The sequence below is a fragment of the Fusarium tjaetaba genome (assembly GCF_013396195.1).
Source record: "Fusarium tjaetaba strain NRRL 66243 chromosome Unknown NRRL66243_c0000057, whole genome shotgun sequence".
NCBI lineage: Eukaryota > Fungi > Ascomycota > Sordariomycetes > Hypocreales > Nectriaceae > Fusarium > Fusarium tjaetaba.
Window position 1 is genome coordinate 71,842 of NW_023501253.1, and position 26,227 is coordinate 98,068.

General features: G+C 48.5%; 5 protein-coding genes across 5 annotated transcripts; 2 read left to right on the top strand and 3 right to left on the bottom strand.

Annotated features, from left to right (window-relative positions):
- Positions 1-1,464: 1,464 nt before the first annotated feature.
- On the bottom strand, positions 1,465-4,067 carry FTJAE_2745 (Leucine Rich repeat domain protein; the record flags this gene model as incomplete). Its single annotated transcript, XM_037348970.1, has 2 exons — positions 1,465-3,975; positions 4,035-4,067. The coding sequence occupies 2 exons, from the start codon at positions 4,065-4,067 to the stop codon at positions 1,465-1,467; spliced, it is 2,544 nt and encodes an 847-aa protein (XP_037210138.1).
- Positions 4,068-12,877: 8,810 nt separating this feature from the next.
- Positions 12,878-13,771, bottom strand: FTJAE_2746 (uncharacterized protein; the record flags this gene model as incomplete). The annotated part of the gene is made up of 1 exon (XM_037348971.1): positions 12,878-13,771. One exon carries the CDS (start codon positions 13,769-13,771, stop codon positions 12,878-12,880), a length of 894 nt encoding a protein of 297 aa, XP_037210139.1.
- Positions 13,772-14,527: 756 nt separating this feature from the next.
- FTJAE_2747 (pyruvate dehydrogenase complex X precursor dihydrolipoamide acetyltransferase comp) lies at positions 14,528-15,697 on the top strand (the record flags this gene model as incomplete). The annotated part of the gene is made up of 1 exon (XM_037348972.1): positions 14,528-15,697. One exon carries the CDS (start codon positions 14,528-14,530, stop codon positions 15,695-15,697), a length of 1,170 nt encoding a protein of 389 aa, XP_037210140.1.
- A 3,383-nt stretch (positions 15,698-19,080) lies between these two features.
- FTJAE_2748 (transcriptional regulatory) lies at positions 19,081-21,123 on the top strand (the record flags this gene model as incomplete). The annotated part of the gene is made up of 4 exons (XM_037348973.1): positions 19,081-19,231; positions 19,286-19,482; positions 19,534-20,194; positions 20,663-21,123. 4 exons carry the CDS (start codon positions 19,081-19,083, stop codon positions 21,121-21,123), a joined length of 1,470 nt encoding a protein of 489 aa, XP_037210141.1.
- A 1,561-nt stretch (positions 21,124-22,684) lies between these two features.
- FTJAE_2749 (uncharacterized protein) lies at positions 22,685-25,479 on the bottom strand (the record flags this gene model as incomplete). The annotated part of the gene is made up of 6 exons (XM_037348974.1): positions 22,685-23,423; positions 23,560-23,765; positions 23,820-24,015; positions 24,063-24,281; positions 24,328-24,496; positions 24,699-25,479. The coding sequence occupies 6 exons, from the start codon at positions 25,477-25,479 to the stop codon at positions 22,685-22,687; spliced, it is 2,310 nt and encodes a 769-aa protein (XP_037210142.1).
- Between the last annotated feature and the right edge of the window lie 748 nt (positions 25,480-26,227).

Sequence of the window (26,227 nt, forward strand, 5' to 3'; positions counted from 1 at the left end):
TGCACATCATCCTGTGTGCCATTTCAGCATATGCCTTCGTTTCTCATGGGTTGCGGGAAGCATGAAGCGTTAAACTGAAAACATAATCACATGCGCTACCAATACCAAAGGTCTGTGAGAAATACCATAAACAGATAGCCAGAACTTTACTACCAACTAATCCATTAGCCACAGCCTGAAAATCTCCAATTCGATCGCTGGCACTACCTTCGTCGCCACCGTGATACTGTCATGGCAACTGCGAATGCGAATGACCTCGAATCTGGGGTATTGACTCAGCCATCCAACACTAGCTTCATCAATGGTGCCATCTTCACCAGAAATTCGATGTCGCACCTCGCCCAGGAATGATGACGCCCCCTCATGGCTCAGATATTGGCCAAGCCTTAAACTTACCCTCCCAACCCTTCAATCTCTCACTCAGCCCGCCCCTCCATCATCACCAACAGATGTTCTTATGTACCTTATACCAACGGCTTAGCCAGCCCACCATCTCAATGTTCTAGCTGTGTCAGGAACAAAGCGTCCATAACCATCTGGTCATGTCTCTTTCAATACTCCTAACCCCAAGCCTCTTTGGTCCTTCTGCGACTTAAAGCATCAGGCTAAAGCCGGCTGACCTGGTCACGTCAACCAATAGTCTGGCTCGTCTCTTGGCTTCTTCCACGACAGCATCATCGGAGCACAGCAGGATCATTTCCCTCCTGGGGTCCATAAGCCATGACGAGTGACCTCTGAAACGATTCATGTTGGCGGTGCGATCTGTGCACGCTCACAATAAGGATATTTTGGGACGGTGGCAATTCATGATTATCAAGATGTCACGACAGTATTACGAGGACAACTAGAACCACCAAGGGTTTGAACAGATAAGGGATATCATGTATTACAACAATGTCCAATTCTTCAGCATAGCTGCCTCAGATCACATAACCTTCAAGCCAAGTGAAGTCTTTTTTTCTTCCAACCGTACCGTAAAATCAAAATGCATATGGGCAAACGCCCTTGACCTTCCAACGCAATGTCCAGACTCCTACGTGAAAGCAAAAAACAGTACATGTTCAATCTCATTTCGAATGAGAATAACAGGCATCCCTTAGATGAAACCCTCTCTCTATCAGAAGCCGCTGAAAGATGTGATATCTCTAGAACAAGGGCGAGAGAAACATGCAGGCTCCAGAAAGGAGAAGCAGCCATGAAAAGTAAATATGAGTTCCTATACTCAAACAAATGCAGATGCGTCATCTGCCCAAAACGCCGCCTCGCTATGCTCCATGATATCGTTGCAAATGCCAATAAAAAGTAAAATACGAAGTGTTCGAGCTTGAATCTTCAGACTTAGCTCAACAGAAGAATTGAAATCATACCGAGGAGTCCAGCATGCTCCCACAGTAGAGAGGGTATATGGGTATCATATGGATGTCGTTTTCCAAGTCTAACTCTGCTGGTATCGCATCTTCGATTTCAGCCCAAGGTCCGACCACTGTGTATGGCTTGAGCCTGAGGGGCGTGGATAGGAGTGTGTGCTGTGCGCATGGCTGTACCGGATGGGAGATTAGGTGTGGAAAAGTCTGCCGGGCGGCTGGGAGCCCAAGTCTCTTCGCTCAAGACAGAAAGGTAGCTATTGCCAACAGTATTCCGCAAGGCTTCAATCTTCTGACGGTATATTTCACCACCGGCATCCCAGTCCTGGGATTCCTTCCAAGTGGAAGCATCATCGTTAGATGAGTAAGCAGCTGGGATGTCGGTGAAGATGTTGGTGTCAACTCGCGGTACTTCAGGTGAGCTGACAACTTGCGACTCGGTCGATAATGTGGGCGGCGACAAAACCTGGCCTTCAGGCTGCTGGGATATCCGGTAGTTTCCGTCGTTAGTGAGCGGAGACTTGGGCTGCTTGCCAGCCGGCTTCGCTATTTGAACCTCGACTGGGGATGGGAAGGATGGGGTATCAGAAGTGGCCAAATCCACGATTCGCCTCTTTGGAGTTTTTCGCCGACGTGTCGAGCTGGTGTTAATTTCACTCATGACAGCCTTAGGCGTAGGCCGTTCCTTTCGGAGGACAGCTGGCTCTTTGGGAGGGTTGAAAATAATGGCAGGCTTGCTGACATCAACAGTAGGCACCTCAGGAGCCTGTGGCTTGACGACAGGGATGGAGTCCGGGATAGGGGGGCGGTCAACCAGTGATCGTCTTTCAACGTAACTGGGACCACTGCCATCAATAATCACGTCATCAGTATAGCCTGGAGCTTTGCGAAAGAGATTGAAGATGGTGATCCGATAATCCTTGTGGGTACGAGTGAAGGGATTGCCTTCAACCCAAATCTCGTGGATGTCGGGGATACCTGTCAATCTCGCCACTTCCATTGGGTCGACTAGACGGTTATCTCTCAAATCGAGTCTCTCAAGAGGAACCAACTTCTCAACGCCAGCAAGGCTCTGGAGCCTGTTTGCTCGAAGATTGAGAGCTGTGATGGCAGGAAGAGGGTTGCGGGTCAAGGACTGGAGAGAGTCGATCATGCAGTTAGACAAGTTCAGAGCTCTAAGGGCGGTCAGAGTAGCCAGACTGTCTGGGACCTGGCTGAAGAGGTTGGAGGAAATATCCAGAGAGTAAAGTGTGTTGGATAGGGGTGCCAGACTATTTTGCGGAATGGAAGTCATGGAATTGTCAGCCAGACTCAGATGTCGCAAAAAGCGCCACTTTGAAGTGGGGAGGACGCCCATAGCAAGTAAGTTACCAGAGCTGCCTCGAGAATGGTGATGACCAGTCCAAGAATCAGAAAGACTGGAATGAGAACTACCAGATCCCGATCGCCTCATGCGATGATGGTTACCTCGAACAGGATGTGATTGCGTTCGAGAGCTGGTAGGGCGCGGAGGTGAGTTGCTCCTGGGACGAGAAGACTTGTGCACAGTTTGTGGGGAGTCATCTTGCTCGTCATCCTTGCTCAAAGACTGCCTACGGCTGCTCTCTTCGATAGCATGCTCACTTGGGGTCAACGAACCGACTCGCATGTCGACGTGTGCACCAGGAGAGCTTGGAGCAGACACGGCTCGGTGAAGCTCGGGGTGAGCAATATTACGACGAGGACTGCCGCTACCGGTCCAAACTGAAGTGGGCGAGGACTGGGATTTGGAGACTCGTCGACGGCGTTTGTCCATATCATCCAAGACGATGTCAATCAATATGTCCGCGGGGTCCTCAATACCTGCACGTTTCAGGGTAAGAGAACGCAGCTGATCAGCTAGACGATCCCAGCCAAAGAATTGTCGGAAGTCGATGCTGCTAACTTCGAGAGCCTGCAGGTTCTTGAAAACGTATAGGGGTACAGCTGAATCGAATGGAAACTCTTCATAACCACGAATCAGGCGGGCACGCCAATCTGGAGCCAATCTCAAGCAAGGAATCTTGGTAAAAGCAGAATAGAGGTATTTCATGTCAGCTTCCAGAGCGGCTTTTTGGCGTTCAGTCCGAGCAGCGGATATGCTGGCTCCAATGCCGAAACTCGACCATAATGCAGACATGCCCGACATGACACTTCGTATACTCGAGACAGAGTGTATTGAATCAATATCCGAGCCTTTGCTTCTCGATCGCTGGGTATTACTGAGGAATGAAACATAGTTGGCGGAGGATGAACTGTCGTGGAGGTTTTCAAGCCGGACTTTCATGGGACCGACGTTGATGCTGAGTTCTTCGAAGCGGGAGAGTAGGTAAAATAGGTGATGAGGCGTGAGAGCCAATTTTACAGATTTGGCATTATGTGATGTGAAGTTTAAGGTTCCAAGCGACAATGCAGCTGCGAGCGAACTCGATGTTGAAGCAGAGGTGGATGGTCGTTCGGGAAGCGAAGTGGAAGTTTGGGAGAGGAGGGTCGCTGAGCCTGTACTCTGAGATGGCTTATGGCGGACTTGGCGGCGCAGTTGAAGAGCGTTGGCCAAAGCCTTCTCGTGCGTCCGAACATAGCCGGCAAGTTGCTATCATTGCCTATCAGTTAACGTGATCAACAAGAATACCAAACATGCGAAATGCCCACCTTTATGAACAGTTCTCCGTCTTCTGAATCCATGATTATTGCCCACGACACATGAAAGGGGATTCGACCCGAGAAAGATAAGGATATGTGGTTTGGAGGATGAACAAGTGGAATCAGCAATGCCAAACGGGAAAGGCACGGCTTCTATTATATCGAGGGACTGTAATGTCGGCCTATTTCACGAGCGAGTTAGTGGCTTGTCAAGCTTGAAAAGTTGGCCTAGTACAAAATGCAAAGCAGATGTGAGGCAATGGAATACAATGCCGGTCTTTCTCGAGCACTCGAAGTGAAATGTAAGCGAGCAGGAAGACACAACAGTCAGTGGCGTAAAGGAGAAATGATGATTGAGCACAGCCGCGTTCTTCACTCGTCGTAGGTAGCAATGCTAAGCGTGATCACTGTCGCAGTCTGGATGGTCACACGCATTTGGAAAATCGCTAGTGGCAGTAATCACGCAATGAGGCGGGAGATGACGGCCAAAGGAGCGATTATAGAATCGATTTGGATCAAGACACAGAGTTTTGTCGTAAATTGTAGCAAGGCATTAGATCGCGCGGATCGTGTAGATGCAAGCGTGCAGAAGGGGCCAGACGGGTGGAAGGTTCCATGCAAATATCCATGGAGTGATGGTTGTCTCAGGTAGGTAGTTGCAGTTGGGGTGATGCAGAGGAAGATAGGCAACCGTGACGCATTTTCATCACCGTCACGTTTTCCTCTCCATCACTGTCGCAGAACAGCAGGAGAATTCAAACGCAAAAGACCGCCGAGCGAAATCAAGATGCAAATATCGGCACAATGGGGATGCGATCAAAAATCAAGAACCGGCACAGGAGCATCATGTACTCACCTCGTTTGGTGTAGGAGAACCGGCCGCAAGCACAGCAGCAGCAGTTTCGAAATGGAATCCGGCGAACCAAAGACACGGGGTGATTATTACGACTCGAGATATCCGAGGGCGAGTCCGATAACCTTCGAGGATTCGAAGGACCGACGAAATGGTCGAGGTTGTAGAGGAAGGAAGTCGACGTGAACCCAAGAAAGTAAGAGGAGAAGCAGACGAAGGGGAGTCTAAGAACTAAGTACCTTGTAAGTGTGAAGTGTGGGTGCTGCGAAGAGACCCATAGAAACTAAAAACAGGGGGTATCAGATGGGAATCTCGTCCTCACGACCTCGCCCGCCCACTGATTTTCGTTGCCAATTGAACGGGGCCGGGTTTTCAATTTCCATCACGACGGGAGGCTCACGCTCACCTCACCTCACAGGTTCACTCTCGGTAGCGTTAATAGCGGAGCGGATGGACATACTACCTACGCTACGTACAGCGGGCAGCACAGCACACCCTTCGTCCACCACCCCAGGAGCCAGGACACCCTCTCGCAGGATGGGTTTGTCCTCTAACCACCCTGGTCGGTACCCTGGCTGGCTCGTACGGCGGCTGACTGGTTCAAGGGGCGCAAGTATCCTATACATCGCGACCTCTCTGGTTGATGTGGACCATTGAGGTGGACCCTTGAATGGATCTTCTGCAACTTATCCCAGCGAGGGTCCAGGCCGGCGACGACGGATTCACATTCAGCAAAGAATCGCCCAGTAGCAGTTCCGGAAAGGTTTCCAGCATGCAGCGCTCTGGCACCTTGATCTCTTGCAGATTTATAGAGGGAATGCATTATTCACAGGTAGAGTCGCAGCACGCGCTGGCAGGTGAGGTCATCAGCGATCGATTGTGTGCATTGAAGTCTACGGATACGGCAGCGGTTGAAATGGAGAAAATAATACCGGCCGGTTACAACGCGAACGACGATAACGACATCGACTAAAAAACGGCCGTGGCTTTCCTCTGCAACACCCTGTTTAGCTTCCCTCGCATCAATCTTCACTCACCGTCCGTGCCTTTAGGGCCTTTCGCCTGTCTATAATGGTCTTTTCAGCCAATCCATTCCCTGTGCCACCACATATCAACTTCATCATCTCTTTTCTCCTCAGGAATTTTGCGCTCACTGACCTCAACTACGCATATTCGCCTCCTTCATACTTGACAGGCTTCGTCGCCAAAGTCGGTCAAGCTGAAAGACTCGTAGTTATACCATATCCGACTTTCACGGGCATCAAATGACAGCATGTCCGTTCTTCAACAATGCTAGACTGCTCTCAGGCTTGACTCAACCCCGCCACCTTCGTATTGGGGGTTCGTTATAAGAACTGAGCAAGACATCATTGAAGCCTCCCCTCATCCGATACCTTACTCTAGCTGATGTTCAGGAGTGGCTGAAGAACATGGCTGGATAAGGACTGTCAGGTTGATGTACCGGGCACGCCGCGAGCTCATGATATCTTGTGGTGAATGACAGTCCGAACACAGCACGCATCACCGAGTCGCGCCGCCAAGTCTTCGGAGGTCTTAGTGGGGTTATCATTGGTGGGGGTGCTTGGCGTTTGACCAGGATAAGGGAGGACATGGCTAGAGGCACAGGGACTCGGACGAGTCACAAGCGAGAATCCGAGTGCTGCGCTTGAGATTGGTGATAACCGTTCCGCTGAAATAACCATTTCAGCGATAGTCGCAAGCCGCTTATTTCCTCTAGGGGAGGCTAGGGACGTTGCAGTATCGGGACTCCAGTCCCTGATGGGCTCTTAGTGCTGGACCTTCATTTCCAGCAGCCCGCCCGGATTAGTCCAGGCTTGAATCCCTTCAGCAGTAAACAAACCACCATGATAATAATATTACTACGATATAAGAGGGACACTGGCCAGTCCGGTCAGGAATCTCAGGATAAAGATCGAGGACGTGCACGAGCATCAGCCACTGCTTGTGCCCAGCGTTCCATACCAAAGACCAATGTCTCACGGACCATGGCCATGGGCATTGACCACGAGGCTCAGCAACACCATGATTTTGTGTTGTTTTCGTTGTTTGTTTACTTAGCGACGGACACGCCGTCCTCCAGCACAGCTGTGTTCATATCGGCGGTGCCCCTCAAATTTGACTTGCAAAGTATTACCCGAGAGAGAGATGAGAAAGCCGCAAGATAAACAGAAACTTCATAATACACTACGAAGTACTACACTTTTCGTTTTCTCTTTGCAACATGGCATCATGGTTCCTTGACAACCGAAATTTTGGGGTTCCCTGCCGGTGGAGCACCGGCATTTGATAGAGACGATGCATAGAGCATCTGGAGAAGAATGACATGCAGCGCTTGATTACAGTGATTCGCGTGTTTCTCTCTTGTCTGGTCGATACAAGACAGCGCACATCACGTTGAATTACCGCCATGTCTACCGGCTCCTTAATAGCAAGAGTTCCGATATCGATACATATACGGAGTACGGGGCCGCTGTTGCGACAAGCAAGCAATATTGCTGGCGAATGTGACTTTGACATTGTACAAGGAGCAACATATCGTCCATACATAATAACATTGAATGGTTCTCGCAATGACTAGCCACCTAGTCCAGAATGCTGTCAACTTCAAACACCAGAATACCATGATGATCAACCACCCACACCACCGAGCGACTCGACCATTCCATGGCTTCATCATTGCTTGATTCAGTAGCTATCAGCAGCACTATCACACGCAAGATCAACACCGAACCCACCTGCAACCCAACGCGTCAGGGTCAGATGGCTGTCACGACTATCGATGGCACATCTAAGACACGGCCGTCACGCAGCACAGCTATGCGCTGCCACGAGACCTCAGACTACATTCTGGACAGTTCCCTCAATATCTTATGCTTCTCCCACGCGCATCTCCGTCATGAGGTTTAAGCATGCGGGAACGGACGCTTTCTCTCTGTCAACACGGTTCCTCTGCCACCAAATCACCCCTTGTTTCTCTGAAGATTTGCGGTTGATCTGTCGAGGTTATGGTCCATCACGACTATGTATCCTCGCCTCTGCATCTCTGCTGCGCCTTTGAAGCTTGCGGAGCCTCTGGCCATTTCATTTCTCTCGGCGTTTTCGCTACGGTTATGTCATACCTCCACTAAAACCTATTAACATCATTCTCTGATTGGGAGTCGAATGTCATCTTGCTTGAAGGGCCTCGAGAGTACTGTACCTTGTCGAAGTTCCACTCCCGATGTTAGGTAGCGGATACTTGTGGCCTGCAGGCTGTTGAGCTAGCTCTCTTTATCCCTGCCCATTTGTAGTGGATGCTCATCCCGCTCCGCTGAACATTTCAAAATGCTCAAACTCACGATGATCTTCGAACAATCTCAACACTTGCCAAGACAAAGTCAAAGCCAACGAGCATCACCGTAACTACAATAAAAGAGGTGGTCAGTGTTGTATCATCACTTCGTCGGCTTTATTCTTGTTGTGTCAGTTTGCTAAAACCTTTATAATACCCACAACTACACTGGCCGATCTCTTTTCATCTTCGCTGTATGTATTGCTTTGTTCGGCATACACATTACAGTGGTAGATACCCTACGATGTCAGGGACTGGAACAAATGTGGTGTTGTTACGCAAGAAACGCAAGCCAAGTCTCTGTGGAACTTGGGCGGCATGGCTGTGTTTGCTACTCCGTCAGACGCCAGTAAATCCTGTGCGGCTTACAAGAGTCGTAACACGGTCCGTTACAATAGGTATTGGTTGGATATTGAATATTAAAACAGACAAAGTCGGAAGGGACTCAGATAAGACCACGAAACAGTTATGCCCATCTCGAGGTTCAGATATCCTGAAGATAGCTCTGATGAGTCTACGGCCAGAGAAAAGGTCTAGACCATTGAACCCCAAGTCAACACCAGTCTTCCTGCCCAATTCGGCAATATGTCTTGGGTGGGCATCATACGTTTGACATATAAGCCGTTGCTGCAGGAGAATATCCTTCTGCAGTCATGGTCACAGACGGCGTTTGAGCAGTATGCAGCCGTCAACTGCAGCTATCTGAGATGGCCATGCTTGGTCATAATTTCGAGAAAAATGGTGAGGCATGTATTCGTACAAATCTGAGCCCCAAACTCTGCATGCTGAGATCTCAACGCTTTTCGGAAATGTTGCTCTCCTTCTGGCAGGAAGATCCAGCAACACAAACAAGGGTTCAGCGTCTAAGAGCCAGGATATGCTTATCGTGCACTGGCCATGATCTTGGTGTAGCCATGGATCTGGACGGATACATATGTACATACATACACTGTTGGTCCGAGTCATGTTGTCTCAAATTTTCTTTTTCCGATGATAGACACTCTTGAGGAACCGTGTTCCATACAGCCTCAGTCTGGGGAAACAGTTTAAACTGTGAGTCAGCTATAAATTCCTTATATCACATCTCATGCCACGTTCCATATTTAAGGCTCTTGGATGCGGCCTAGTGAAGCTAGTGTCCTTGGAAGCAGACAAAAAGAAGCCATTCTCGAACTTGCAATGAATGCATGGCTTTGAATTGTCTCACTCTTTCCTAGAACCCAGCAGCAGTTTACTTTGGTTTCATATTGTGTGTTCTGCCGCGACTCGCTCATACCCTTAAGGGATCAACAAGCGAAACAATCGCTCCATTATGGTATCGCCCGTCTCGAACTTGTTCATGTTGAACACACGCCACTACGGAGACTGGACACGATCTACCCAGATGCTAGCGGACAGAGGATCTAACTCAGAGAGTGTGTTGGAGATACTCACATCACTCTTCTGGCAAATAACAGAAGTTTCTGTCCCTCCAGTGTGCCTCATCAATTACATGGTGCTCTTTGCCATGTAATTGGATCGGCGACTTTGCACCCTCATCTCGTCTGACTCTTTGCGCTACCGGCGGATATTCTAGAAATCAAGGGATGGCAGCCAACCAATGGTGGAAAAGAGACCACCATGCCCAGATTGAAACAGAGAGCACATGATGCACAACAATCTCGCATTCCTCACTCTTGATTTGGGGTGGCAGAGTGGCAGCTCGGTCGATGACCGTGCTAAAACGATCGATATTTCTTCCTTCGCCCATCATATTCTCTCACCGCTGCTCTACCCCCACGACTTCTAGGGTCAAATGTCCATCCCCCCAGAGTTCAAGATGACATACATGACGCCAGAAGAACGACATTTAAATTATCACAGGTTCACTGAGTGTGTTTTGCAGAGGCCTCACGTTAGTTTGGCGGCACAGATGAGAAGCATCTTCTACATATGTTCCTTTCATATCCTTTGAACTGCATTGGGGCTGCAATTCCAGTGACATCGCTTGAATGGATGAAGCCTCCGGCACATGTCATCACATCCAATAACACACGGAGTCCCCTCTGTACTGTCTGTATGTATGTATGTAAGAACGTCTGCACAATACCCCTCGATCTGGTGGGGAATTGTCCAATCTCCTTTGACGACATGCCACCTTTGCATCTCAATGGAAGGGCCCCGGCTTCAATGACGAAAGGGCCACGATCCACCGAATAATAGAACATTTCTTCTTGGAAATCTAGCATCTACAGAAGCAAGTAGTGGGTAAGTTGGTGATGATACATACATACATACATACAATTATTCCAAGTTCTATCTACTTAGACTACTTATCTTTTGCTCTGAGCCGCCCCGCTGGCGTGGTAGCCTGTACACACATCATCTTTTTTCGGTCCCGTCAGAGGCTCAGTAGGGGGGATGATTGCGTGTGACCATGTTTCACCAGCGCCTGGGACAAACATCTAAATGGATAGTATAGCGACCCGTAACTGAAAGACAAAGAAGATGGGCGGCGAGCATGTTACATTTAGTGCGGGTCACTGTCGTCGAAGACTACGGTACGGCGGCTTTCTGGTATCGAACCAAGGCATGCGTATGCATACATATAGTTTGTGCAATGAGAGGTAACCATCAACATTTATCGAGGTTGGTTAATCCAAGTCGGGCGTCCGCGATTTATCCCGAGTTACAAAACCGAGCAAGTGTCGGATATGGAGTTGCGGCATCGAGATGTTCAGTGTACATACATACATGCCATACCGCTTACACCAAGCTTTTGACTCGAGAAGATGGATGGCACGGCCCTTCTGTGGCTCCTTAGTCTAGTTCACGGAATCTCATATTTTAGTCACAACTGTCAGACGTTTGGTGGCGGGCACCAATGGACCCTTCATGAAGAGGACAAAGCCTCCAAGTTGGAGTCCAGATTTGGGGTTGATCTTCATCTCGACAGGAAAAAAAAGTTTCCAAGATTATTGCCCGCATCATTTAAGGCGCTAAATAAAGAACAAGGGTCCCCCTCGTCTCGTTCTGCATCTGATGCCAGCAGTGGGACGCTTCAACCTCACCGTAACCCACTACCAAGCTGAGCCAACCAGCGAGCTCTTGGCTTTATGACGTCAAACAGATGCTGTTGACAAGCATGGATGGATGCTGATATTGGGCTGGTGCATCGGCAGTTAGACGTCGGCTGTATCCTTCAGGGTCCAGAGCGAGGATTAAGAGCGTCAGTGCAACTCGAACTCTAACTCGCACTCCCTGATAGATCGGACCCTGATATACAGGGGATCGGCTGCTGATCTTACGGTCTAGCAGTATCATGAAACATCGTCTTATCCAAAGACCAGATGCGCGACGGGAATTGGTATGGCATGATCTACGGTCAAAATCGAGTGATATTCATCGCCTGTTGAACTTTGAAAACCACTCTAGACAAAGCAAATACCTTGTATAAAAGAACGACCCCGCCAGGCCCCCCCGCCTGCGCACGTCGGTGGATCTCCAAGACGTATGGATATGGTGCATCTGGCGCTTGTGGCTTTGTCAAGGATAGCCTCGTTTCTATTAAAGCTGAGGCTGGCTGACCGCTTACAACGAGATTGGACGACATTGATTTGGAGGGGTAAGTTTCTCGTCTTTTTCCAGGTTTCTATAGATCCATGGGGAATGTTCCAACTCCACGATATTCTCGAAACTGGGTCGTGTTCGATCCGCTCAGACCCAGAGTCCCTCTTCCAAGTCGCTTGTCTAGCTGTGCATACACGCCTAACTGACGTGCAATGTCCAACCTGATGGTAATTCCATCTAGAAACTCACTCCAAAGGTCGTGAATGGTCCATAGTTTATGTGCTAACTATCTTCTTGTGGGGGGATTTGACAGGCAGACGTCAGTGCTGGTGTCAAGTTTGAGGTGCTCTCTGGTGCTGTCAAGTTCCTTGTATTTAGAAACATTTGTATATCGACTTCAACTAACATACTCCTTCTGATGGTGCCTCATCGAGATTTAGTTCAAGTCGATTTGTAAGTCTCAAATATCACGAGGGAAGACAGATTTTAGAATGTCACTCGCTTGCAAGGAGTGTTCCATGGATCTTCAAAACGGCATGTGGATATCTTCAGATCTCATGTTCTGCACGTCGTCCTACAGGACAGTGTCTTGTATTATCTACTTGATTTCGAAAGCAGTATGTACCCGCACCTAGAACTGTGGATATGCGATAATGCAATCAGCCTCGAATGTACGTGTTGTGTTCTTGTCCGCCTCGGTCTCAGCCGGTGCAGTGGTGTCAACTTGAGCGATTTGTATATGGCAACACCTTGTAGTGACTAGGAACGTTGCTTTCTTGCAACAGTCCCGCTTGGTTGAGCAGCTTGAAGCTTGTGTGCCTGACAGATCGGTCGATTTTGTCACGAGGTGCGAATATTTCCCTTTCACCAGTAGTCTAGTTGTCCAAACTTACTAGTTTCCATCGTGATCCAATGATATCTCAAGTTGAGATGCTGAAATATCATACAGTACTATGATATTCTCGGCCCATAAATCATATGTTCTTCATAAATGTTGTATACAGTAAAAGTACAGGCTAATGAGACACCCCTAATCCCGGGAGAAGAGTTGATGGATTTTGGTTGAGGTCTTCACCATGATCCTCTAGGGTAGGCGCATCAAGACTTGATATCCACAAGCTTCTCTAACGTCCTGAAGCCGTCATGAGCAAAGCCCTTGGTCACGTCCACCTTGTAGTTCTTGCCGTCAACTACGATGAACCCAAAGCCCATATCAGTCCACGCAGATTTGACACCGTTAAACATGGCTGCCAGGGTTCGACCCATTCTTCGAAAAGGCATTGTGAAGATGTGCTGCATGTCGAACTCATGTAGGGCCTTTTGCTGCTCCTTTGCCTTCGCTTCCAACTCTATGCGCCTCAGTTGAGGCACGTACTCCTCTGGTAGCGAGAAGCGCGTCTTGAGAGCAATATTGCTAACCGGAGCGACAATGACCTTGGGTTTGAGAAATGGCACCATTCTCTTAACAGTGATTTCCAACTGCAATGGTGTGGTGGGAGCGATCTTGGATGCCTGGTAAGGAAGAACGCGGATCTGTCCAACAATGTTTGGAGTCTTTGCGATCATGAATGTTCCCATGGAAGCGAGTAGGAGATATGCTGTTCCAAACACAATGCCGATCCATTGCGGTACACCTTCAGGCTGCTTTACTACCAAATGCGTAGTAGATCCAGTCCAAGCAAGTAAGAATAGCCCACTCGACCAGCAGCCAAAATAGAACCAAAAATGCGAGGGACCTTCGTAGAGGACGGTTGGGGTTGGTTTTGAAGCGAGACTCTTGATGAAGGCGTATTTACTGGGTGCCATTTGGGCGGCGGAGGCAGCAGCAGCAGCCCTTGAGGCCGTAGGAGTTCGAGCTGCTTTCGCAGCAGGTCCAGCGAACCGGACAACGGAGGTGCTGAAGAAACGGGATCGGAGGAGGACGGACTCGGCACGAGGTGCAAGGAGGGGCCGAAGGCCAGGGAGGCAGAAGCCTCTTGCGAGGCCAGCCATTACGAGAATTGAGCTCCTCGGACGTGACCTTAAGAGAAGAGACACCTAGAATTTTCACGGATGGTAGGAATACGTCGGGTTGTTCGGTGGTTACATCCAGTTGACATTGCTGAATGATAGTGGGCTGAACTTTCAAAAATGAAGCTATTTGGAAATTCTTGTCGGCAATAAACCGGCAATAGTTAGTTCCAGATCGGACAACTTTTCGCCGCAACCCGAGGAGATAGCCAAGTTCAACGGTTGAGATGGTCTTTGATCATGGCATGAGCTTTGAGACGAACTGATATGCGAAGGAAATATTTAATCGAAGCGAATGATGAGCTCCTTGAATTTGACCAATTGTTATTAGTATTTATTCATCTCCTACGATCGTAGTAAAGAATAAACATTAAAGCTCTCATGTATAAGTCGCGCCAAAAATTTCCAAACTGTCGGACCCACTATTAAGGATATCTCAACAGCTCAATCCCTCAACACCCCGAGGTCGCTCTTACGTGCACCGAAAATCTCCCTCAACCGCCTCATCTCGACTTCTTCACCCTCAATTGAGCTGTGCAATGGCCTCTCTTACAGCAGCATGCAGGGCATCTGCCCGAGCTGTTACTGCTCGGTCCGCTATTGCTCGTGGTACGTTCTGTCCATTTCCTGACGTTGGAAAAGCCCCTCGGACCCTTTTGTCGCGCACCGACTAACACATCATCCTTTGTTGTAGGCTTCACCACCTCGACGCGATGCCTCGCCGCTCAGAACTTCACCATGCCCGCCCTCTCGCCCACTATGACCGAGGGTAATATTGCTACATGGAAGGTCAAGGAAGGAGAGGCTTTCAGTGCCGGTGATGTGCTGCTCGAGATCGAGACCGACAAGGCTAGCATGGATGTTGAGGCCCAGGATGATGGTATCATGGTCAAGATCATGGCTGGTGATGGAAGCAAGGCTGTTCAGGTTGGATCACGCATTGGAGTTATTGCTGAGGCCGGCGATGATATCAACTCCCTCGAAATCCCCGCCGATGAGCAGGCCAAGGAGCAACCGAAGGAACAGTCCAGCGCCCAGGCCCCCAAGGAGAGCACCGCCCCCTCCGAGTCGAACCCCGTTGAGAAGAAGAGCGCAAAGCCTACTGGAAACGATACCTACGAACACAAGTACCCTCTGCTGCCCTCTGTTGGACATCTGATCAAGGAGAAGGGCATCAGTGAGGCCGACCTCAAGAAGATCAAGGGCACTGGTCCTCACGGCCGATTGCTCAAGGGTGATATCCTTGCCTACCTTGGAAGCATCAATCCCGAGACTCCCGCTGCCAACGAGGTCAACTTTAACAACCTGTTCCACCTCGACCTGAGCAACATCAAGGTGGCTACCAAGCCTGCTCCTCCTTCTAAGCCTGTTGAGGAGGCTAAGGCTGAGGCTCCTAAGGCCCCTGTGGTCGAGGACCTCGAAGTTTCCATCCCCATTACTTTGTCCAAGGTCGTTGAGGTCCAGAACCGGATCCACGAGACCCTCGGTGTCTTCCTGCCCATCTCGACCTTTGTCGGCCGCGCTGCTGAGGTTGCCAACGACGACCTCCCTCCGACCAAGCGTGCCCCTACCGCCAACGAGCTTTTTGACCAGGTTCTTGGTCTCGATAAGATCAAGGCTGCTAAGGGTTCTCGCGGTGTCTACCTACCCCAGATCTCTGCTGTCCCTCCCACCTCTCTACTCACTCCTCTCACTCCCACCCGAAAGCAGACTGACATCATTGACATCCTCGCCGCGCCGAAGAAGTCAGCTCCCAAGCCCGCTACCATTCAGACCGTCCCTGGTCTGTCCAGCGGCACCAACGTTTTTACTCTTGTGGTCCCCAAGGCAGAGGAGGAGAGAGCGCAAATCTTCCTTGAGCGTTGCAAGGTGATTCTGGAGGAGGAGCCAGGACGACTGGTATTGTGAGCTTATGAAGATTCCCTGTAACATATCGATATTTTTTTGCTATAGACAATGGCTAGTAATTGCGCTTGGAACGCACTCTTGGTATTATGTCTACGCCTTTCAGTGGTGGTTTGCCAGATAGTCAGAACTACAATCCAATGATGAAACATGTTTGATGCCAGAACATTTCTAATAAACTAGTTCTTTGTGCCATTTGGGTTTGTGTATCGTGTTTTCATGCTGTCTTGGAGAAGCCCTCAAATTAGAACATAACCAGTCTTTGCATCTCATCTGCCTACGATGATACTTTGGTAAGTCGGTTTCCCAAGATTAACAGTCCCACAGATAAAGAAGGGTTTTGAAAACGAAATTTTTAAGTACCGCCTGCCTAAACTGAGACCCTCGTATCTAAGGTTACCAGTCTTTCTGTCTGTCGCCTTGATGATGTGTATCCCAGTATGACGGCATAGCAACCATGTGTCCATGGGATTACGCTCATCATTATGCTTACATACAAGTCCATCTAACTATACTAGGTACTCCAATAGTCTAAGATACCTTGTTTCTATCGCTGCCATGTGATTATCTTCTTGTTCACTATGCATCCTAGAAAATCATCGTCTTTTAGCAAAGGAGTAACTAGGTAGCTTCGAGATACGAGATCAGCGCGTAGTGTTGTATACAATCATTTCCTCTCGCTATTCATCTTGAGCTCCTTTGTAGTGAACGTATTCAAAGGCCATCCCTTCGATCTGGTCCACACCATCGGAGCATTATAAGTAGTTCCCGTCTGCAATGTCAAGCAAACCCACATAAGTTCCTAGACATCCTCCAATCTTGAGTAATTGATCGGCATTCGGCTGAAGGCGAGACCATGAAATTAATTCAGCTTTATTGCGGAGTTGAACGGGAAATACCGAGATGCCAAGGCCCAACTTGGGTTGTCTAGATTGTGAATGCATCTCCATATGCCTGCATGTATTGTATGTATCGGTCACGTACCGACGCCAGCTAAGCTATTGTTGTTTTGAAATGTGTCATGGCCCATAGTAGTGTCTTTAGTGGCAGAGATCGTGAGGAATCGTGATCAGCAAACTCATGCAGAAGGATGAAACAGTCGAAAGCCGCCCTGGGAGGGCTGACCTTTCTTGTCGACTTGCATTAGTGATGCCTCAACTGAAGGAAGCGGGCAAGACTAGGACTGCAATCTATGAATTGGTTGACTGAAGTGGCTGTGGGTGTGTCTCGGGGAATAGGACAGAATCCGCGAACCCGGTCGGCGGACAAGGTTATGATACATGGAAAACAGCTGGAAAGTGCCGTAGCCTCGAGACGTATCAATAAGAGTTACCAGCGAAGGTCTTGATTGGTGAGGAAAAAACAAGCAAGCGGCTATCTGCAGAAGCGTATTAATACTGGCTGGAGTTGCCCAATCGACCGATGCTAGTGGCGATGAATCACCCCTGTTTGTTGAAACGCTTGAGCTAAGACATGGTAAGGCAGGAGAAGGACAAGGCGGGATCGGAATGCTCATAGATGAAGATGATGTTGAGATCCTTGCCAGGCTGAGCCTTGAGTTTCAGTGTAAGCAAGTGGATGGATGACTAAGGCGTCCCGGGCCGCATGTATGTAAGTGAAGGAAGGCCGGTTACACAAAGCGACTTCGCCGGCAGCTAATGTTCGTCACGTGGAAGAAGCAAAGTGAATAGACTTCTCTCTTTCCTCTGACTGGACCAACAAGTTGAACATCTTCACGATGGACAACCTGGCCACGCTACAGAGAGAGAAAAGACCGCTAGTCGTGTCCTCGACATAATACGAGAGAAACAACCAACCAACAGAAATACCAAGACTTTCTGAGTTCCGATTGAGAAATTCACACCCCCAGGATCAATCCATCATCTAGAGCGACATGTCCCCCACCCAAGGCTTCAAACTACCTCGCGTCGCGAGCTTAGAGGAGCCATTATGTTGGACTTTCGCACTAGGACTATAGAGACAGGGTTCTTTTCATTCCAGGAGGCCCTTCCAATAGCATATACTTGCTTCTTCTGGTCTCAGATCTGCCCCTCCCCGTTACTGCAGGACCTTGCGACCCCAGCCTGAAGCCAATGATATGACTTCGCAACCAGAAGTTCCAGGATGATCACTAAGACAAGGAGGGCCTTCCAATAGCTCCATGTCTGCTGTGTACGTCTCAGGACCCCTCCTCCCTCTCAGCTCCTGCGACCATGCGCCATGGAACGCCCATGGGACGCCACAATTGTCTGCTTTACCTCTCCCACCAGCGTCGCTGCTTTCATCTGGTCACATAACATCATACAGCCTGGTTCCGAGCTGTTGGTAAGGCTTCTAGTTGGATGAATTTAGGCCCCATCGCTGGCAAGATGGGTAGAAAGTGTCTGCCGTCCCGCTGTGCCGTCTCGTTAATGCTGAGTGTCACTGCTCTTCTGCATTGTCGTTGCATCCCATTTGTACAATCCAAGGCTGTTTCTCTAGAAGCCTCCTGCCAAGGTAGAGCCCTATATATATGAAGCTCTGGCCTCCAGCATCTTCGGATCCAATATTGACCAAGACGACCACCAACCGAGTAAGACCTCCCCGGAGTGAATCTGCAGTTGCGGGAGTCCTCCTTGTCTTCCAGTTTCGTATCCTGAACAGTCTTGGCAGGGCCTGCCGCAGAAATTTCTTGCTGAATTTCACAATTCAGACACAAGGACCCTCACAATTGATACGACTGAGTCACCGGCTATCCAGTCGCTTTTGCAAGACGCATCAGCTTACATCAACACCACGGGACTGTTTTGCGGAAACAGTCTCCTCTGTATAAAGCTACACAAAGATTATCTTCGAAGCGGACACCTTGACAGTTGTATCTGACATGACGCGACTGAGAGTCCCAGCAGATAAGCGCAGACGGGTTGCGCAGGCCTGTAACGCATGCAGGCAGCGTAAACAACGTGTAAGAAAAGAGTCTATTCCCCCTTGATTCATAATCAGTTGTCTTTACCAATGTCCTTTCCATTCTATCAGCGGACCTCATGGTGTCCTTCACTCCTAGCCACAAGCGACTCCTATATCCTAACCATAGGAAGCGTGGCCTTGCTGATTAAGCAGCTACTCCTGGGAGGTTTCCCCTATATGATCTTATCCCGAACTATCAAGTCTCTTAGATCGGCGACCTGGTCCGCAAATAATTGGACAAAAACGCGTTTACTAACACCTCCTCTATCATACAGTGTGATGGCCTTCGTCCCTGTAAATATTGTCGAAAACGAAGAGTGGACTGTGAATACAGGAGTCGTACAGACTCAGTATCATCGAGCGAGTCTCCTCGTCCGTCATCGAGGCAAAGTCCTTATAGAGAGTGTTCTAACCTGCCTGAGCTTTCCGGTACGTTGGACATGGTCCATGATGCACCTATCCAACAGAACGTCGCGAGATCAGCCACTCCCGAATTTGATTTCAGGTTTCGACTTGTTTCGGTTTCCGGATCCGAAGAGATCCAGATACCGGCGCACACTTGCATGCTGCTTGATTGCCAGAATCGTCTCTGTAAGCCCGCTCGCTATTCTGGAGTTATCTGGGAGTTGTTACTGATAGCCCTAGCCTTTGTTGGGCGTTCTACTGCTCACTCGTTCATGCACCACATCAGGAACACGATCGAGAAACGTGATGGCCCTTCGGAATTCACGGCAGATAGCAATTGGAGCGGTCTACCAGAAAGACTCCCCGTGGCCCCTAGGATGCAGTCGTTTCTCTCTCCAAGTGCAACTGCGAGTTTGATCGAATTATATTTCAACCACGTAAGTCGTTGGGCTACTCGAGAGAGAAGAACAGAACTGATTTCTCATTAGGTACGGAGCTTCATCGATATTGTCAACCCAGAAGCTGTGAGATTAACCTTGTATCAATTCCAAAATAATCCGAATGAGGTTCAGGGACCCGATCGGTGCATTTTCTACTTGGTTCTAGCCGTTGCACTCGCCTTGGATTATGGTGATTCAGCACACTCACCGAGCCCGGAATTTAAACACCAGCTATTTGCTGTAGCCGAGGGGCTGGCTCACCCAACCCGTACATTCGAAAAGTCCCAGTACCACGATGACGTCCTCTGGCCCCTCCAAGCTCTCGCTCTGATGTCGTTTTTTATGATGTCTGTTTCTATGAGGAATACTGCCTATGAATACTGCGGCAAGTCTCATCGTATCTGTATACGAACCATCGAAGCTAACAATGGTTCAGGTCGAGCTGTTCGAGTTGCGTACGCCCTTGGAATTCATCGAGGTCATGAGTCTGAGATCAGCCAGTTCCCCGCCAGCGAGGAACTCAGAGTTTTACGAAGAAACGTTTGGAGAAGTTTGTTTGTCCTAGACAGATTCCTGGCTGCAACGTTAGGAAGACCATTCGCCATCTCTGACAACGAATACTCCGAATCCTCCCTTATGCCACCCGGCCGACCAAGCAGTCCCAACAAAATTCCGAAAAGGGACATGCTCGACCCCCCTATTGATGCATGTAAAATGATTGGTCATATCGTGAACAACATTTACTCATGTGACAAAGTTGCGATCGAGATTCCGAATCAAATGCTGGGGTATCTAGAAGCCCACCCAAGTTTCCAAGAAGATGGATTCTTTACGGCAAGCAGCTTAATGCCCACGGTGTCTCAAATTCATGTGCATTTACTTGGGTTTTACGCCAACATCCTCCTTTGTCGCCCTTTTTTCCTTTTATCCTTCATGGGGGCGAACGCCTCGGATGGTATCCAGACACAGATCAATAGACTGTCTGAAAGATGCGTATCTCAATCACTTCAAGCGGTTGAAATGGTGAAAGGGGGTTTTCATGCCAACCTCTTGCGCCATTCTGACCCCTTAGCTCTGTAAGTCTGCTGCATATTGTCGGCCTTGAGTATTCGCTCATAAAAGCACAGCTATGTTTTATTTGAAGCGACACTTGTCTTGCTTAGCAGTACTTATGCAGACATCTACGCTCGAAAGGAACACTTGTTGTTGGTTGAAGACGCAATGTTCATCTTGAAAACATGGCACGCCTCGAGCCCTTACGCAGAGCAGTTCGCTTCCAAGTTGGACTTGTTTCGGCGTGACGTCGAACGCCAAGAACAACTGAAAGCTATAAGACAGGCTTCGAGGAGACAGGCTCACAAAGTCAAACGCGAGCCGGTGACAACTTACGAGCCTAGTCAGTATCGCTCTCCATTCCAGCAAATGCCTCGTGGTAGTTTGGTATCCCCATGCGATAGCCGTCGCATGTCAGGGACTGCAAACCACACCATGATCAAGCAAGAAGCTGGGGGGTACTCGGGCCCCTTGTCATCAAGGCCCCTATTCTCGCCTACCGATTTCAATATGGATCAATCCCAGTCTTTTGCTGAGTATTCACAAAGCTCAAATTTTAGTGACCATAGCATCGACATGGATTAGTCTGCCATGAGACCCTTTCTTCAAGGTTCAAATTGGGACGTTCTCGATGACCTGGCAGCCCAGACATACAATGGGTCATTCCAAACATACGCAGCCAAGTAACTGAGAGAAAAGGGAAACTTGATGGATGAGGGATCCGGCAGGCAAATGGAAATAGCTCGGTAAACGCGGATGAGCCTAGCACTTGGCGTAGGAGGAAGGATGGTTAGTGTGCTGGATTGGGAGGCAGATGTCAAATACAGTATGTCACTTTAGTCCTAGAAAGGCGTTTTGAGACGAATTTCAGGAACATATGTCATACGTGTCAATGGAAATCATGTCCGGGTAGTTGGTGTGTCACTCAATACCACAGAAACTCCAAGTTAAGCAGTGACTGTTGGCCCTGCATTGACTGAACTCCGCTCTTGGCCCCTACAATGGCAACATATGGGCTAGAAGTGATCTGCCCCTAGTTTGAGACTTCTGCAACTATAACTTTTGTCTTTGTAGATACAATTTTGCATCTTTATGGCACTGTAGCAGCATCAACTGCCTTGTGCTAGGTATTTGATTGTGTTGGAGTGAGTACACTGCATAAGGTACGTAGTGATCAACTACAAATCAGATAGATGCCTGAGAAGAGATAAGAGACAACAACAAGAAGAACATATGATCTTCAGAACCGCTCACCAATACCGGTCATAAAGGTGAAACCCGGTGAGTTGAAAAATGACTGGTCGCTGTCCAGCTCTAAATGTACTGTACCTTGGGTATGCAATGCAGCTAATACAGTACCAAGACGCTATTTCATTTCAGCTAACTTAGGTGATCTTCTGCATTGCATGGCGCATTGATACATATTTTTGCATAATGTTTGCTTGATACATCATATTCCTTCAACGATTCTAGACTGCAATTTGTTATGCCCGCTCTAGGCTAAAATGACATGCTTGCGCAGTATTGCATGCAGGTTTGCTCGCTACCTTAGTTAGTATGTCAGACTACAGGATTCGCAACGAATCATGCGATGCAACAAAAGAGGCAATGTTTAGATTAGTTTCGGTTCCCGGTACATGGATATATCCCTTCTTCAAGCCACATAACAAACGCACGTACACACGAAATGCAATACTGCGCTATGGGAGGAGAGAAAACTCAGGACCTTGACCCTAAGCGATGAAAATATTAGGTAAATTTAGCCTAAGCTTAGGGTATTCTTTGCTAAGTTTATTTTGACACCTTATATCAAGGTTTGGTGTTTTCTTTGCCCCTAAGGCTGCGAACTTTTCCCGGCAGGCAATGTAATGCAATGCAATGCAATGCAGTCTTGCATATGTCTCAGCTTCTCGACTCTGCGGGCGGCGGGCTTATTGTCCATCTGCGCGACATGCGCCACGTTGAGTCTGACTGGCTGTTGAGTGAATACTTTGAGATAACTCTAAACATCGATAGTCAAGATGTCTCTGAATGATATGTTGCATCGAATGGTTCGGTTCTGCAGATGCATCAGCCACCAACAAATTTGCCTAGAATACCTATGCAACTCTAGATACAATAGTTCCTCTCATATGCACCTCTTACATCACCAGTTCTCGGGCCCGAATCGCTCTCCATCCGGTACGTGAGCTTGTATCGCGGTCCCCTGGACATCCATCGTCGAGGTGACAATATTGTTCCCCCACCAGCTTGGCGGATCTACACCATGCAGCGTAAAAGCAAAGAAGATGAACAAAGTCGCTAGGGCGAGACCTAGATCGAGAGCCGACGACGTCAGGAAGTTGAGTCTGGTCCACCACCTGAAGTGGCGCTTCTTGATCCAGAACTGGAAGACGAAGCCAACAATGCCCCATGAGAGATAATTCAGCGGCGTTGCGGGTGGGATCGCCCCTGCACCTCCGAATATGAGGGGTGCCATGAGATATCGCACCGGAGACCTCGGCCATCGTTTGGCTGAGACATAGATGACTATTGGTGTAATGGCACCCAAGACAAAGAAGAAGAAGAGGCCAGAGTATACCTGACCAGGGGAAAACATGCGTGCAGGACCTAGGAGGCCCCAGATCACAGATGCTAGCCAATTAGGAAGAGCTGTAGGCGATGGATTGCATGACTTACCGGCAAAGAAGACACGGCCACCAGGGCACGTGAAGGGTGGTTTCTCACAGACTTCGGGTATGTTTTTCAGGGATAGGTTTAGAACGACGATCTGTATGAAGCACGAGAATGTAGTGGCCACGACTTGAGACAGGAACATGGTTCGAGGGGGGATCTTCATGTAATGTCCGAACTTCAAGTCCGAGACAAAACGAAGCGATTGCGCCCTGGGGTGAGTGTTAGCTAGTCTCGCTCTTTCGTCATTTCGAGGGTGTCTATGATACTTGCATTGATATGTAGCCCAGGGTTTTAAAGCTTAATGGATTAGCACACAAGTGTTATTGAAGTGGAGGCCGAACGTACATCATGAGCGCTAGAGGTCGACCTGGCTGAAGGTATCCATAGATGAACTCGGTCAATACATTCAAGCCAATCTGAGTGTTTGTAACGGCTTGGATAATGCCTATAGGCAGAGAAAAACCAAAAGAAATGGCTATAGCAAGCAAGAAAGCCCACCAGGAGAGATTGGTCGGGTAGGCCAGTACTGTATAGAGCCCTATAAGTAGCATCTACTTCATTGTCAGTCAACTATACAAGAAGAGGCCCTCAGCATCATGACATACAACAGCAAATAGGGACATATACCACCATGTAGGAGCCTCTTTATACTTTCTCATGAGCTTCATATGTATGTCAGGCTTCTCGTTTGTGCTGTTTCTCCATTGTTGCCAGATCTGCTTTCCGTTATGCAGATAGGTGTAGACAACGAGTGACGATATAGCAGCGAACGATAAGCCGTAAGAGATGGCAAAAGTGGTGCTCTCCATGTTAGTCTTGATCATGGTTATATGAACTGCTTATCATACCTAATAAAAAGGGGGGAGTAGTTCTTGTACTCTTCTTCATCCAAATCAAAGTCCTTCGTGAGAATCCTGGAGGTATTATAGGAAGCGCCGGTATTATCGTAAGTCCCAGAGTCACTCATGGGCAAATACTCAGCATACCAAGCTCCGCCGTAATGAAGAAAGGATGATCCTATAACGAAGAACAGAACAACTCCGATGACGGTATTGGCGATGGCGTGCCTTTTCTTGATTAGCTACTCCTATCAAGAGTTTCTTTCAAACATACCATGGTGGAATGAGCGGCGAGCCAACGTATCCTGCTACTTGAGTCCAGTCAAAGGTGATAGGAAGAAGCGAAAGACCCGTCTGTCCTCCAAATAGCTGATTCACAATAGGATTCTGAGGTGCCATCCATGTGGCAACAGCAAAGATACTCAGAAATTGGGCCAGAAAGCCTGGAATGAAGTAGTATACGAAGGAACATGCAGTTACAATGGCGAACCACTTGTATCTGTGCATTCTGCCCCCTATAATGGTGGGATCTGGCGTATCGTTTGTCTCGTACATGGCATTCATAAGAGTTACACCAACAAGATTCTCGGGCCAGATCATGGACGCAGGATAGACTTATAGGGTTAGTTGCGGGATTACGGTGACATAGGGACAACTTGCCTAAGAACTTGCGTAGCATCCCCGCAATGCCATATCCCACAGATTGCGTTGAGATAGTCAGGAGAAGCTGGAACACAATACCAAAGTCCTGCTTGTAGAAGACAACCTGTGCAAGGATGATATCTGTAGCATACGCGACAGAGAATGACACACTGGCCATGACAACGATGATTGCATGTTCCTTGACATTAAAGGGCCCAGGATTCAGAGTCCACGTTATACCGAAAGTGGTGAACTCCCTGTCAGTAACAACCTTTGCCCAGCCATGACCCATAGGCCACGCAACGATTTGAGCGATGAGAGGCCCAATACTAATGGACGGTTGGCGGAGAGAACAAAGCGTATTTATACTAGCCCCGACAGTTACCAGAATCATCCCTATAGTCCAAGCTCTCACTGTATTGCATGGAAGATCTTCGTCGAAATTTCTCACCGCAGCTCGAACTTCAGGATAAGGGGAGTTTTCTTCCTCTTCGTCGTCTTCATCACCACTGAGAAGCGCTGCTTCATCACCAGACTCTCCTGAGCCCTTTCGTCGTGTCTCATACTCATCGGGTAGATTTGGGTCCATAAGCATCTCGTATTCCGAACCTGCCTCGTCGTCATTTCGCGCTGAGGTTGCCCACTCATGGAGGCGATGCTTGAGGTTCTCGTTTGACGAGTCCTCAATCTCAAGAGACGTGGACAAGCGTCCACTAGGACCTCCTATACTCTGGCCAACGGCTTCGGCTGGCAATACCGACCCTAACTTCTTATTTTTTGGCATTATGAGATTTGGCTCTTCTCACCCGGGATTATCGGTAAGTGGGCTATAGTGATTTGCAGCTCATCTAGTTCTTTGGACAATTCAGAGAGTCTAGATACCACATTAGTATCTCAAAGGCATTGCACTCTTTGGTATGAACTCACTATTTTGAATGAAATCGGTTTGCATCTCATCCGCCGGTATAGGACACGCAGTCTGAGGTAAGGGTGGCCTCAAGCCCTAGACAGAGAACAGACGTGGTTGAGATGAAGCTATGACATGTATTCTTTCCTACTCTTGCAAAAGAAAGACGTGTCTGAGCTGAGTATAAGAGTTTTTAAATGTTCGAGACTCAAGGTGTCGTTGAAGTCGTGTCGTTATATGAGGGAAGTGTCCTTTTGTTTGTACTACTTTGTGGCGTCTATTGAGGCTCGGGTCTCTTCATAAGCCTGTCAGCAAACAATAATGGACAATAATATAAGCTGTTGGTTCAGCATCGAACAATGAAAGGGACAAATCCTCCAGATAATCCGAAGAAGGTAAGAGATCTACTCAGGAGGATGTTGTTCAAGATAAGGTTCGGGAGGATTCCCATTGAACTTATGAGAGGTGCCTCAGACATGCCCCTGTATCAAGATGGCACTAAGCCTGACACGGAAATTCCACTTCGGTTTGGATCAAATAATCCATCGATTTTATACAACATCAGCTCCACCGTCCCTTAATCACTTGGACCTGTATAGATTCACTTGATTTGTGTTAAGATTTC